Source organism: Hippichthys cyanospilos, chromosome 1 (genome assembly GCF_059441005.1).
Source record: "Hippichthys cyanospilos isolate Australia breed blue-spotted pipefish chromosome 1, RoL_Hcya_1.0, whole genome shotgun sequence".
Taxonomy (NCBI): Eukaryota; Metazoa; Chordata; class Actinopteri; order Syngnathiformes; family Syngnathidae; genus Hippichthys; species Hippichthys cyanospilos.
The window spans coordinates 24,538,576-24,554,165 of NC_142369.1; the positions used below are offsets into that span (position 1 = coordinate 24,538,576).

Consider the following 15,590-nt stretch of genomic DNA (forward strand, 5'->3'; position numbering starts at 1 on the left):
CAACAGGGTCCTGAAGAAATAAACCAAAGACAGAAAGATCCCATAGGTCATTCCTTAAGGCTTAAGGCAAGTCAGTGCACATTCATTGAATTTGGACAGTGGTCACCTGCTGCCCAGATCCCTGCTCCCACAACAATAACAACAACAAAAACACGGCCACAAGACTCTCCCGCGCAACTTTTTTTTCTTGACATAAACCCACAAAACAAGTATGTTCCACCCCCTCAATTTCTCCTAAAGTAACACAGAGGTAGCATTGTGTGCCTCCAAACGCCGGCCAGAGTGACTGACCAGTTTGTGTTCCATCTGTGGGCAAACTCCACCAGCAGCATGAGCTGGATCAGCAAAAAGACGAAGCCGCCAGCAGCTCCAATATAGCGCCACACTGGAGGGGAAATGTGAATCGTTTAGTAAATTATTTATGCTAACATCAACGGTTCACCACAATTTACATATGATGTTCCAAGAGACAACCAAAGAATCTGATTTTATGATAGACGTGCATTAACTTGGCATTGTTTTGAAAGCGTGGTTAGTGTGCAAAATTATTTTTGTAAAAATCTGGAAAAAACAAATGCAATAGAAAAAAAAAAAAAACTGTTTTATGGGTCAAGTAAAAAAAAAAAATGTTCCGAGTAATATGTTATGTATGCCCTCACTAGTCTAAACACAACATTCTGATTAAAATTACATTCATGAGAAATGACACCACAGTTGGTGGCTCAGTGGGGCAGTGGTTAGCACATCCGTCCGTGCCCCCCCCCCTACTGCCTGTCAGGCACCAGCATGCCTGTGACCCATGTGAGGCTAAATGGCTCCAGAAAATGGATGGATGGACACCGCAATCACCACAATCACTGCTCAGGTTGCAAACCACATAAGCCAGGATGCAGAAAACAGGTGATGGTTGGTGGTTACCTGAGCCTAAGCAACTGTAATGTCATTTTCATGTGATAAAAAGTGGCAAATAAAGTTACTCCTGAAGATGGATAAAAATGGGAGGATTCTGCTGCTCAATTCATACTCCACAGATATAGTATTACGATCCTCAGAATGCCATGTTGAGACTATTGGGGGCGCATAGAACATATTATTGGAAATTAAATTCAGATTGGAAAAATTAAAGACTGGACTTCAACTTTAAGATGGTCTTTGCTGGACAAAGTAGTGCTACACAGGAGATGTGTCAGTGCAACATGCTAAAGCATTTCTCTTAATAATAAACACAGCAACATACAGTACTGCATTCCTCTAAAAGGTGGTAAAAATCAAGAAAATTATAGACGGTAATCATTTACCTTCCAGAAAAATTTCCTCTTTTGGAATGAAGAAGCCTGCTGCACAGCTGGCCACAAGCAAAATGAATTTTGGCAACCAGAACCTAAAACAATGAGATAAATATGAATGCAAATATAATAGGTAAAAACCAAACAGGAAAAAAACATTTGAGTTAGCCTGGTGTGTTAAAAAGTGATCAGTGACAACAGCAAATGTGTTGGGCTGTCAGCAACAAAGTGTGCAAGTATTTACGTTTATTAAACTGCCTTTCAAAAGTATTGACTGCTTTCTCCAACCCACAGTCAATGGAACGCTTGCTAGAAGCTGGAAACAGGTGCTGTACAATACTGCTGTGAGCAACTTTGAAATAAGAGCATATCAAAGAAATTGTGTCCAGATATTATTTGGCATGATGAAGATGACCTTCTCACCGCATAGGCAACTTGTTTACCAGTCAAGCAGACCACTGCTGCAAATGGCTTGACCTATTTTTCCTGACATCTACTCGTTCAATGTCCTCGAGGCATTTTTTTTCCTTGCCCCGGATACCCGCTTATTACTCAAGGGCTCGTTTCAGACTTATAGTCCTGTGTATTCCGTTGCACTTGTAGCTCAAGAAGTTGAAAAACAGCCAAAGAAAATAGATTGTGTGCTGTTCAAGGATGAGAAATCCTGTGGCGTTCTAATCTCGCAAGAACTCGCCACACGAGATCTCGTAGCATCCCTCCTCCTTTGAGCCATCATTTCTTAATTTGTTTTCCCTTGCTTTTTCTTTCTTCCTCTCTGTCAATTGGTGGTATGGTGGACTTTACGTGGTCTCCCAGCGCTTGAGTGAGACCATGAGTTCAAATATGGGAAACCATTTGTAATCCTTGCAAAGTGAAGTCGGTGTCCCAGACAGAGGGTCGAACATTGGCATGTGTCGGCAAAGGAGGCGGCTCTTTTGAGCTTGTCAGGTTTTGTTCATGTTCGCAAATCTGTTTCTGAACTTCCGGAAAAACAGCAGAGATTCCAGGAAAGCCGCTGGCCCTGAAGAAACACTGGACATTCTCATAAACAAACGCTCCCTCCTTGTCCTGCCCACTTCTAGCTGCAGGTGGATGAAAAACCTTCTAATAGACTGTCCACAATCTGTCAAATTCATCCCACGCAAAAAACACTCAGCACTGGCTAACCACAAAGTTGTGAACTAAGTCCATTAGTGTACTCATTATACACCACTACTGCACACCAAGCCCCATCTCCAACTTCATCACTGTGATATGTAATTCTACATTTATTGTTCATACTGTATATATTAAATATGCACCAATTGGAGTAGTGCTCCCAAATTTGTTGTATATCAGCTATACAAGGATGGCCTTCTCCTCTTTTCTTCTATTCTTCTATTAAGACGTTCTGAAACAGTCTTAACTGTTCTGAAAGTCTTGGTTGTTTGTGAATGTCTTAAGATCATCTTAAAAACAAATGCAATCTTGAACAAACCCTGACAAATCGCTTATGCGAATGGGCATTCGCTGCATACGCTGCCTTCGTCAACATTCGCAAACATCTCAGTGGGGTAGATATTACGTTAATTGATTGCTCTATATTGTCCAAAGATGGGAATGTGAGTGCGTAGACGAGCTAGCGACTGAAACAGGCTTTGCCATCGCCTCTTGACCAATGCCATTTAGCAGAGGCTCAAGCACACCTGCAACCCTAGTTAGGACAAACAATATAGCAAAAAGATGTGTCAGTTCTTCCTGAGGTGCAATACTTTGGATGAAGGGGAAACCTATTGTGACTTGCCTGAAATGTCCATTCACATGCCCGAATGTAAATTTTTGAGTCAAACTGCCCAAAGAATACTTACCCGTTATGTATGGCTGCCCTCCAGCCAGTACTGTTATTGACGCCTATGGTGAAGATGGAGAAGATGAAGAAGAAACAGGCCATGCCAAAGCACACCTTGTAGACAGCAGAGTAACCAACCAGGGTCTTGCAGTTCTTCCCTGCATTCATCTTCTCACACAATTCACTGTAAAAGGGGATCTAAGAGGTGAAATGCACAAAAAGCCAAACTGGATTAGCTCACTGCTGCATTGAAACTTCCAGCCACCCACATCTCGCTACCTCCACTCATGTTTGTCTAGGCCTTAGTGAAACGGGCCAATAGCGTCTATTTTGAGCAACATGCCTCTTAAGGGGTAAAAAAAAAAAAAAAAAAAAAAAAAAAGCCTGATTTTTCTCCTACTTTCATAAAATGATGGCTGCTGGCTGTTTGAATGTTACACTACAGATTCAGAGTCTACAAAGAGGAGACAGAGATGAATGAACAACTGCAAGTTCAGGGAACTTCATCGAAAAACACAGTGAAACACGATAGGACTATGTTGATACTGCCATCATAAAATGCCTGATCAAATTTAGAAGAGGAGTGTTGATAAGTATTTATTGTGGCCTTCAACATAGATGACCAAAGATAAAAAAAAAACAATATCCTTGGAGACTCTTAAAAAAAAGATATTTAGTCAGCCATCATGACAGACCAGCAGATTGAGTTATCAGCATGTCAGATTAACACAAAGTAAATTTCTCATATTGAGGAGCATGTTTGCATGTCCATTAAAAAAGGAAGGGTCACTATGTTTCAAACTGCGGTAAACCTCACAGCCCTCATCAGTACAATGGTGGCCCTTATAGCTGGGAACTTCCCACTGAGTGACAATTGTAAGAAACTATTGTGTGCCTGTGTGGGGGGGAGGAGGTGAACTCAGCAAGCACTACGTGAAGATATCAAACGGCATGTTTTGCCTCGATTGGCCTTGACGGGTTCCTATTCTAACAAGGTGTTACACTGTAGCGAGTCATTCTAATTATGGCTAACTGAAAAATGAAACAAACACGCCGGCTGAAAACATGAGACAAAAACTATAGTGCAATGATGTTACCATCCTCAATAGAAGGTTGTTTCCATATGTTCACTCAGCTGAACATTTTTAAAAAGGATACATGCCACATGAACAATAAAAAAATACAAGACAACAAGCCATTAGATAGATAGATAGATAGATAGATAGATAGATAGATAGAGATAGATTAGATAGATAGATAGATAGATAGATAGATAGATAGATAGATAGATAGATAGATAGATAGATAGATAGATAGATAGATAGATAGATAGATAGATAGATAGATAGATAGATAGATAGATAGATAGATAGATAGATAGATAGATAGATAGAACATTTAACAGTTCTATACTGGGTAACTGGGAACACCTGGGATCCCCTGAAGAGCTGGACGAAATGCCTGGGGAGAGGAAAGTCTGGCTTCCCTGCTGAAGCTGCTGCCCTCGCGACCCGACTTTAGATAAAGCAGTAGATGATGGATGGATGGATGGATGGATAATTTAAGTTCTTTAATGAGTTAATTTCAGGAATAAGTGACCCAAGACTTGTGGCTCAAAATCTCTTACGTGATTCTCTTTCAGTGAATGCATTTTTTGGGGTGATGATCTTAAATGTCTGTGTTTATGCATACTTACATTTTTCATCTCTTCCTCCACCGTGGGGGACATCATGATGACACAGACGATGGTGACCAAAAGAAAGAAGAGCGTGTACATGATTCTGGTGGCTGTGGACTGTTTGATCTTAGGGCAGAAGCTACAGCAGCACGAGCAGGCCGCTGAGCCACAGCAGCAGGCCAGCTGCAGTGGAGGAAAGAAGGGAGTGAACACATAGATTAGACATTAGCACACTTGCAAGTCATGTGTACTCACATAACAATGATTCATGTCAAACTGAGCAAATGAAGAATTTCAACAAAAGCTTTGTTTTGTGTTAAATTATAAAACTAAGTCATATACGGCACAATAAAGGACAAAGGTTTGGACATAACTTCTCATTTTTTAAATAAGTTATCTGATTGGTTCTTACCATAATGCAAATTTGAACAGTTGTCCATAATATGACTTTTAAGAGTTGCCCAATTGTTGGTTGTGTAATAACCTGAATTCCACACAACACAAGTGAAGGTTCCAACACCGTTGAGCAAGAAATTCCACCAATTTAGCCTGATAACAGACACGGGTGAAGTGAAAACCATTTCATGTGACTACCTCTTAAGTTCATCGAGGAATGTCAAGGGTAAAAAATAAGAATATAAAACGCGTTTTCTATTATAACTATGCATGTTAATTTGTTGTTTTGCTGCCTTCAGTGAGAATCTGCAATGTAAATAGTCATGAAAAAGAAAACGCGCTGAATGAGAAGATGTGTTCAACCATTTGGTCAGGACAGTAGATACGGTACACTAACCTTTTAAAAAAAACCTGTCAAAAGTTGTTCAGAATTTTAAAAAAAAAAGGTTTCAAAATAGAAAAAAAAAGTGAAAGTGATGAAGGCTAGTAGTTTGACTTTTCTTAACATTCCCTATTGTGCTCTGCTAGACAAGAGGCAACTTTCTCAAAACTCACTAGTCCCTATGTTGTACAAGTCTCTAATTTGATACGCAGAGCAGAGTGACACAAAAGGCATATTTTGCTACCGCATAAAGACAGGCTCGGTGTTCTATTTGGGAACCAGAAGGTTCTATATTCGTAGTTGCTGGAGTCACCCCACCCTGATTTTCTCAGTTCTCCCGCAGCATGCAGAACAAGCCTTAATGTGAGGCCCTGCAATCAACTTCTACTTTTAACTGGCAGACCATGCTAGTTTTCGATCAAGCTCAAACAACTTCTTAAGCTACTGTATAATCACGTTTTAATAGCCGCTTTAGTTTTGATTGTGTTTTTTAAGAACATGTTCTGCTGCCATTGCAGTTTGACCTTAGTAAATGGACAGTTGGTTGGTTTTCTTAAAAGCTTATCTTATTTTGGCATATTTACCTCTATGATTGGCATCAGAATACTGTACACAGACACTGTACTCTGACATCTGACACTGCCTCACAACAATAGAAGACAGTTATTTTTTTTTTTTTTGGGGGGGGGTCATGTTTGTTGAAACTGCCTTCCATCTGCATCCATTTTACTCTTTCTGGACAGTTTGCTATCAAATGATTGGATTCCATCACTTCAGGGGTCACAAAATCGGCATGCATTGTTGGGAATCTCGTTTATTGCTTATGCTTTGACATTCATTTTAAGGCAATTAGGCCTGCTGAAGCTCTCGAAGGCCGGTGGTTCTGTGCAACTACCAATGGCTTGGCATGCTTGAAAACGAATACAACGTCACAACGCAGATTTGTGTAGCAGCCATTTTCAATAAACTAAGTCATGTGGACAGATTTTTATCAGACACAAAGAGGGGGGAATATGCGTGGTTAAATAGCCCTGGTTACGCGGAAACAAGAATTCAATCTTGAGGTGCTGATTCGTGCAGGATCCTGTATATTCATTTTGCCTTGCAGCCATGGCAATAATATTAGTCTTCATCAAAGTGCAAGGAGCTATGTCTACGATGTCTTAGGTAAGGTATTCGGCAAAATGGTCTTAAAAGGGTTCTGTTTTGCTCACTATACCAGCAAACAATTAGGGTCAAGATATCATCAAAGAATGGATAAACTGTAAGAATAGCCATATGGAATTGATGCAAACCGCCATTGTTTTCATGGTAAGTAGACCTGGTGTACTGTAGATAACAGATACTCCTCTTGGATGAAGAAACATGATCAAGTCTGTTTTCCTTGTTTAAAAAAAAAAAAAAACTATTGGAAATATGACCATGAACAACTCCAATTCTAAATTTTTGTCGCTCCCAATGATTGTGACCTACATTTCAACCTACTCATTTTGCTGTCTTGTGGCATTTAAATAGAACATTTAGCCGGTGTGCTTCAGGCCACAAGGTTGGTAGGACTTGGCAAATTTCCGGGCTGGACCCTCAGCTCCTCCCAAGGCCGTGTCAACATACTTGAGCTCCCATGGCCAGCATTTTCCTCTATGCTGCTCAATGGGATAATGGTTCTGCACCCACATCCTCCTCAAAGGGCGATTAATTAGGCATTACAGAGTGGAATTAACCAGGAAACAAAAAGGGCATGGCACAGAGAGTGTGTTTGTATTTCATTAGTTTAGGGGGTGTTTCACCAGTGAGCTCCACACTGTGTGTGGGCAGATGACATACTCTAAAAAGTGTGAGAGAGGGAGAAGGGCAGAACCAGAAGAGGGTCTAAAGAAATTCTTTTAGACACCGAAACAAAAAAGGAGTATCCAAGGCAACCAACACTGGCAAATTGGACAACCGCCTGTCTGTCCTGCCAACATTTCGACAGGTGGTCAGCGTGTCTCTGACATATGTTCCTACTTCAATGTCCATAGCAACCCCCCCCCCCCCCCCTCCCCCCAACTTGTCATGTTACTCTGGCCATCCCACAAAAAGATCTGTAAGCTCAGAAAATGAGCCAATAGTCTCACAACTGTCTCAAATGACTAGAGAAATCATTTTTCCCTTAAATGATTTGTCATATTTCTGTCATCTCCAACCCAGAAGAAACTGGCTATCTTCCATTTTACCCCCCCCCCCCCCCCCCCCACACACACACACACACACTTTTTCCTCTCACGACACTCTTTGTTGTATTTATCTGCCCTTTGATTGCATATTAAATTATCTGGTTTAAACTGACCTCATAGACCGAGAGCTCCTCAGCAGCTTCAGGAAATACAGTATCTCAGTCATTGCTACTAAGTTTGTGGTCTGATGAGAGAGTCACCTGTGCAATGACAATAAAGTCATTCTATTCTGTTCTATTCTATTCGGCACTTAGAACAACTCAGTAATCAAGGCATAAAATGTAGACATCTTCGAGCCAATATGAGAGCAGTGCTGTCTCGCACAGCAATTACAGGACGATTATCATCGCTCCTATAGTAGTATGTACCATCCTATCTCCATGCCCCCCCTTCCCGAATAAATAAAAATTCACAGAATGAGGAGCCAAAACAAACTGAAGCACACAGGTGAGCAGACAATCTTGTCATCGCTCTAAAATAGGTTGGTGTCTCTAGTATGGCGTAACAAAACAAACAAAAAAACACAGGGAAAAATGGGTCAGCTGTGCTGTTTGCAGTGGGAGATTGTACATTTTCCCAAACATATTAGAGATTGCTTGCAGTGAAGTGGAGACGGCTTTGGACAGACACATTGAGGCCAAGAAGACCCTTATCAAACCCGCAACTGACGCAAGCTGACAGCCGCTGAGAGTTGATAATTGAGCAAAAAAATTATTAAGCAAAAATGCCTTGCATAACATATGAGAGGCATAAATGTTTTGCAAAGCATTTAGCCACGCCTCTATGCAATCTTGTTTAGGAGCTACTGTGTTCAGTAAAAAAAGCAGAGCTTAACGGAATGACGGGTAGACTGTCCACCAGTCTTATTCCGTTTTCCTTACAAGCAAAATTATCTTTGTGTCTTTGTTGTGTTTTTCTACAAACGAACAAATTATTGTGTTTTCAAAAATAAATAGCGCAGCTGACAGTGGGATTGAATCCAAATTCATGTTTTTTAAAAAGTATGCAATGCTAGTCTGTCTTCCATCCAATTACGTAGTATTAGGCTACTATAAAATAATAGTTTAGGAATTTGTTCTAAGATCTTATCGATAGTAGAATAACGCTTGACTGGATTGAATCACAAGACAGAAACAGTTCAGACGAAACTCTCACCACACCCCGCTGTCTCAAATTACAGAAGAGTAGTGAGTAGAAAGTGGTTGAGGGGAAGCGGGGTAAAGGAACGACATTAATGACAATGGCTAACGATTCATGGCATACCCTCCCTTCCCAGTGTGAGACTTACTCCGAGTCGCTTTACACTGTGACACCACCATTGTCTCTATGTCCAGGCAGCTGTGTACACACAGCAAAAATGTATCACTGCTCTGTTTTCTATACAAACCAAGTCTTTACCCCTTTCTTGGCAAATACAGCCCATAGCTACAAGCAAAGTACAAATTACGAGTTTGTGTCCGTGGCAAACAGAAGAGGCTCGCTAAACAAAAAAATGTAACAACCTCACACAGCCAATATCAAACAACAGCTTCACAATTCATGTGTAAAAATCAGTTAACGGTAGTATATTAAAACAATAAAACCACTGATTTGGTTTTGGTGAGCAAACACACATGTCTACAGGACTTCAAGTAAATACTATGCAAATTTACTCACAGTTTCAAACTGTTCATAGGTGGCTTTGAAGCATGTTTGTAATGCTTAGGTCAAATAACCGCAAGGATCAAGACCTAGTGTACTTTTCATTCTAATGGTTTCATCTTGCATGAATTAGCCCTTTTGAGAGGGGTGGCTCAGTCTCATTCGATTAAGCCACAACTTATCATGCCTCCTCTATACTACGGCCAATGTTGTGGCTAGCTTTTATTGGCATGACAACTGTTTGGGTGGGTGGATGGATGGGAAAATACTGGAAAAACTTCAGAATGGGTTACGTTTCATGAGTTAGGTATTGTACTGTTACCGCTCAAAAAAAAATGGCATCAAACATCTTTAGTTAAAATGTAAAGCCACAGTAAATACAAATAGCCATTCCCTACTGGGTGATGACTTCGCACAACATTTGAGTAAGTCCCAATCATTGTACGTTACCACTTCAGCTAATGCTAATCCATACTTGTGTGTCTTTTTAACATTGACATGATCTATACAGTCTTAACTGTTACTTCAGTATATCTTTTGATCGTTGACTTTGCCCAAGTTGACAATTCAAGGGTAGACAAAATGGTGGAGGTGTTAATTAGCCAATTTGTGGATTTCCAAATTAATTCATTTAGAACGACTTGCTTAAGACCCACTATCTGAAACAGGCAGTTTGCAAAAGATTTGTTTGGTTGCTTAATTTCTAACATTGGTTGGGAGGCATCTCAGAAAACTATTTGCATGAAAGCAATTAAAAGTCCATTTTAGAAAATATAGTATGTCTTTTAGGTCAACAAGCCTTGATGTGAGCATACAGTTTGAGCAGTCTAGTCAAGGCTTTCAGTCTGTGTGAGCACTTCCAGCTCATTAGTTGCATTTTAGTCACAGGTGATTAAAGTAATTTACTACATTGCAGTATGAGTTTGAATTCATGTTAACACTTCTTGAATCATATAATCCATTTTACACCGGGCTTACTATACTTAAATCATGTGGTCAACACAAAGTGAATCAGTGATAGAGGGTACTGTAGCCAAACTCTTAAATCGGGGTGATAATTTTGCAAGTCCAGCGACTTACTGCTCATCAAAAAAGATTTTCTGGCTCAGCTGTTACACTTGTAGCACTGCAGCAGCTGTGATGCACAATTGCAAAACTTGGCAACAATACCAGCAGTAGAAAAAAAAAAGTGTACTTTCAGGCTGACATTTAATGTGTAATTTTACCAATATTTAACATTCCTTGTAACAAAGATAGGGTTAGAAAGAAGCCAACTTTAGTTTCAAAGAGATGGGTGACCCCTTTTGCACAATTTTACAAAAGTGTGAATGTGCTTAATGTGTATCTAAAGTCCAATATCTCTGTCTTCATGTACTGTGCCAGGCAGCCATGTAGCCTAGCTGTTCAGCTTACATGCTTCCACATGGTTTCATTGCTGTCCTTCAGAGACATAAGCCAATGCTCACAGCTCTTTGGACCAAACTCAAGATTGGGCAAAAGCCTACCCCCTACCTCTCTGCAACATGGCGGACATCTCCAATCCCACTGAGATGTAATGAGCGACTTGCTCCCACACTATGACCACTCCTTTTTTCCAAACTAAACACTGCTCCCCACTTCTTAAATATCCATTTGAGGGCCTAAGAGGAAATGAACAGACCACACTCGAATTTGGGCCCTTTGAAACCTCAATGGGCACACATTTTCAAACAGAGCAAAGTTAATTAGACACAAAATGGCCAAATCGGTTGTCTGGGATAAAGATTAGAGACCCACCAGGACAGCTACAGTACCAAGGAAACTAATCTCACTGTGTGCCCCATCTCCTTTTTTCTTGTAACCACTTCAGTTTTCCACATCTCCCTGCCACTGAAGCAAGCAGGAAACACAACAGTTTTCCTGAGATGAGCGATGTGCTTGTGTAATTAAATTCCTAGGCAGAGCAACTCAGCAAAGAGCCAGTGGACAAAATCTCCAAGCTGGGGAAAGGGTTGGTCAGCATTGTGTGTGTGTGTGTGTGTGTGTGTGTATGTGTGTGCGCGCGCTTGGCTGCTTAGATGTCAACACGACAGTGCATTTACCATTTTCAATAAAAACAGAGACTTAATCTTTCAAAAAATGACAGTGTACCAAGCAAGATCGGGATTACAGTGCCTTGTAAATGCTATGAGAAGATACTCTGGCAGCATTTCAACATCTTGGCTTTAGGAAAAACAGCATGTGGAATGAGAGAACAAAAACAGCATTTGGTTAACGTGGCATCTTATGGAGCAGATGTGCTTCCCACAAAATGGAAGCATGTGACTTTTAATTTCAGCTACAAGACATACATTTGTGCCGCCACGCTACGTACATCGTTCTACTTTCTATACCGCTTATCCTCATTAAACGTTGAGGATAAACTGACATCCATACAATAGGACTTTCGGCATGAGGCACTGTACACATTTGAATGGGCGCCAGCCTATCACTGGACACTTATACTAGAGCCAACCAACCATCGCACCAGTGAATTACAAAGTGTTCAAATAAATTATCGTGCATGATTTTGGAATTGGGAACACAAACCTAAGAACTATTATGCAAGTATGCACGGGTTCACTCTGCTGCCCTATACTGTACATGGGAATAGGAATGTTGAATGACATGCGATGACCGTCCTTTGAGGCAATTCCAGCCCATTTCAATGCGAGAAATTTTCCGACCATAATACACCGCAGGGAAATACAAATATGGCCCACTGAGCGTACCAATATTAATATTGTAATAATGTGCTCATTACGATTCAAACAATTTACTGTAAGAGGTCAAGAAACTGAAGCTATTTACACTTGCCAATGCACAGCAATGAAATGAAAGTTGTTCCAGCTCATAAACCATCATCACCAAAAAAAAAAAAAAAGGCTGATAAAACAAAGAGTTTTTCCCGAAAAAGTTGCCATGTTGGCAAAAGGGTGCTTGCATCAAAGAATCAGAAATCTACAGCATATTTTGGTTTGAATGATATTGTATTTAAGCAAACTATTCCTTGTGTGTTGCTGTATATTCTAGATCTTGATTACATCAGAATTAATATAAAATGTCAAAATTTTTTTGGGTTTTCAAGCTGTTTCCAAACTTATGTGTATACTGATGATAAAAATACATAATAGCCAATGAAGTGCACAGAATAATTATGATTACCGTACAACTAACAATGGTTTGAAGAGCATTTGCAGATAATGATAGTTTTAATGGGTTCGCAATTATTAATTGATTGTACATTTTTCCGCTTTTAAAACTACATTGTCGATCATCATGAAGGCGCTAGAGAAGTGTAAATTTGTCAAAATGACGATTCAGATGGTACACAACGTATCGAGTGGAAAAGTGACCCATATGTTGAGCTGTAATGACGAACAGCAAATATGTCAGCCGCTGGAGAAATTCATCTGGAGTACAGTAATCGCAAATGGAACACAGTAATCGCAACACGGAGAAAGTACCCCACATCAACTCATTTTGTCGGATAGAAATTCAGCAATTACCCCTTCTTTATTTAACATCTGCTCAGACGGTCAATGACGAAATATTATTTAATAGCAATTTTTGCTAACCGATGTTTGGCTAGCTCGCTGCTGCTTTGTTGACCATCAATGTGCACCAAAGACCCAACAACAAAGAGGTCGTAACTGCATTTATTGTTAACGGTAACTAACCATTTTGGAAACCCGAAAATGATCCCTGGCGAAGGCGTGAATGAGAACATCAGGCGTAAACCACAACGCCAAGCTCGCAGCTGATACTGCTCGATTTGTCACATACAACCGCAAGAAGAAACATCCAACACGACAATAGGATAAAAGCGTTATTCCTTACCTGCGAGATACAACACGGGGTGCACATCCTATGGAGGCAGGACAATTAGCTTCAGAGAAAGGAATAAGGGCACGGCGCTAGCTGTGTAATGGAAACGGAACAAAAAGACATGAAGACGCCAACGAACGCGATGGAAGAGCAGACAGACGGTTGGTTGTGTTGTCCTCCGGCTCCTGCACAGCTCCCCCCATACGCCCGCCTTTCCTCGCTATATCGCCACTGTACTACACTGTCTGTACCTCCTCTCTTCCGCTCACAAACTGAACACCCCCATCTTGAAGGAAAACAAACGCCGCGGTTACATTACCCTATGCTGTACAGAACCTAAGCACGCATTTTCGGATTTTACTTGTGCATTTGTTTATTTTGTGACCATTATCAAGTCCCTCGAAATTTACAAGTCGATTTAAAAAAAAAAAGGCTCAAACAAATGCCTCAAAAACTTGGTCACAGTTGTTCGTTTTGTATATGGTCCATGGGTCTCATTATTTTCAAGATGCTCGAAAAAGTCAACGAACCCCATCCACTGCACATCTGGTGGGATTTAAATTTGGGGACAGTACCAATGCTCCCCATCAAGTATGAGATCTTAATTGCCTGGCAGTCAATGACTACTCAAAAATGATGATGAGCATGATGAGCAGAATAGAACCTATATGGTGACGGCTATAGTTACAAAACAGATAGAAAACCCTATGAAGTACAATTCACTGTACTGCACCTAAATGCAACTGTTTATTTCAGATACATCTAGTAAACATTTCAGTTCTTTATCCATTTTGTGTGCTGATCTGTTTTATTTAGTTCTACAAGCACATACAACAGTCAACTCCAGTGGAGTAAAGTGGAGACTTGAGGAGTTTCAAGCGAGTTGGAAGACCACTCAAGTGGAGCAGACCAGACGGGTGAATATCTGCGATGCAGCTAGGACATTAAAGTCGAGGATTACTTTGTTGGCTCGAATAACTCAGTGCATGTCAGAGTCATTCTGTGAAGCTGGTACGGGAGAAGGAATTGATCATTAGTTCAATAACCTGACGTTTGCACCTGTCAGTTTTGATGGCGTGCCATCAGTTGAAAGAAAAACAAAGCCAGCTAGCACGACCGAAGAAGCGACATCTGACGACTTTGTTGAGCGGTGAAATAACAGCATGACCGGGATCGGGCAAAACGGGGCGAATGTCAGTAAGACCATATTTAACATCCCTAAGTCGACCCCCAGCAAAGACCAGATTCTGGATCGACCTCTGGGGCAAGTGAATCCTTTTGAAGCCTTTTTTTTCCTTCTTTTTCAAGGATAGTTCATTTTGATTTCGGCTAATATGGATAAGCAAGTCTTTGTTTAGGCTGTATGTCAAGTGTTTACAGGACGAGGAGACGAAAGCCGAAGAAGGACCTTTGATTGCTGATCCTTGTGGACTGAAGATGGAGGGGAGGGGATGACAACAACAATTTGGACAATTGTATAAGAAACTAGGCTGAAAGAAAATCAACGCCGTTTTGTCTTATCTGCTTGGCGGGTTGAGAAGTACCGACTAACGTCTTAGAGGACAAAATGGCCCAGGATCCTGATCTTTGTACACTAACCTTTGGATTGTTCAAATGTAGGGGTGAGTCCCTACCCTGTTGCAATGCTAAAATACTGCATGTTTGTTTCATTGCCATTTAAAGGCTAATCAAAAAACACTGCCTCTAAATTGCAATTTTGACCTAAGATTTATCTCTCTACAGTTCAAAGTTCAAATGCAGAAGTTACAGATCTGGCCTTCTTTTTCTTTTTTGTTTTCTTTCTTTCTTTAAAACATTGTTGTTGGCTAAACTTACCAACTTCACCTGCTCCTCTCTCTCGCTCGCTCGCTCTCTCTCTCGCTCACTTGCTGGCTGACCAGGAAGTTTTGTCAGCTGGAATAAATTACCATATTAATTAGCCATGTGTGCATTGTTTATGTGGAGTGAATACAGACATACAAGTGGTTTTACTTTTGATTCAATTTTTACTGGGGCACAGCACCTCTATATTGGGGCATGTGTCCCAGTATAATTTTGGCGATGCAGCTGCTTATGGATGGTTTACTGCTGCCAGTTTCAATTATTTTATGCAAATAATTTAAATATTATTGTCTGTGCTGGACCTTACTTTGGACGTGTTTATTGTGGCTGAATGGTGACATTGCATGTGCGTTGTCAAATTGAGTCGTTTACCAATTTTACATACACATATGTTCACAATAAAAACACACGGCTGTTATCTGTCTTTTTTTTTTTTTTTTTTTTGAGGCTGAAACATTTGCTGATGGGTGATGTTGCC

At 40.6% G+C, this 15,590-nt stretch overlaps 1 protein-coding gene across 1 annotated transcript in view; it reads right to left on the reverse strand.

Moving 5' to 3' along the window:
• serinc5 (serine incorporator 5) overlaps nt 1-13,540 on the reverse strand; it is a 17,730-nt gene extending 4,190 nt beyond the window's left edge. Inside the window, exons 1-5 of the mRNA XM_088414156.1 lie at nt 13,283-13,540; nt 4,811-4,975; nt 3,134-3,312; nt 1,299-1,381; nt 292-385 (exon numbers count right to left, since the gene is read on the reverse strand). Coding sequence (XP_088270282.1) covers nt 292-385; nt 1,299-1,381; nt 3,134-3,312; nt 4,811-4,975; nt 13,283-13,309 — 548 coding nt within the window. The 5' untranslated portion in view covers nt 13,310-13,540. The remainder of the gene's footprint in view (nt 1-291; nt 386-1,298; nt 1,382-3,133; nt 3,313-4,810; nt 4,976-13,282) is intronic.
• Between the last annotated feature and the right edge of the window lie 2,050 nt (nt 13,541-15,590).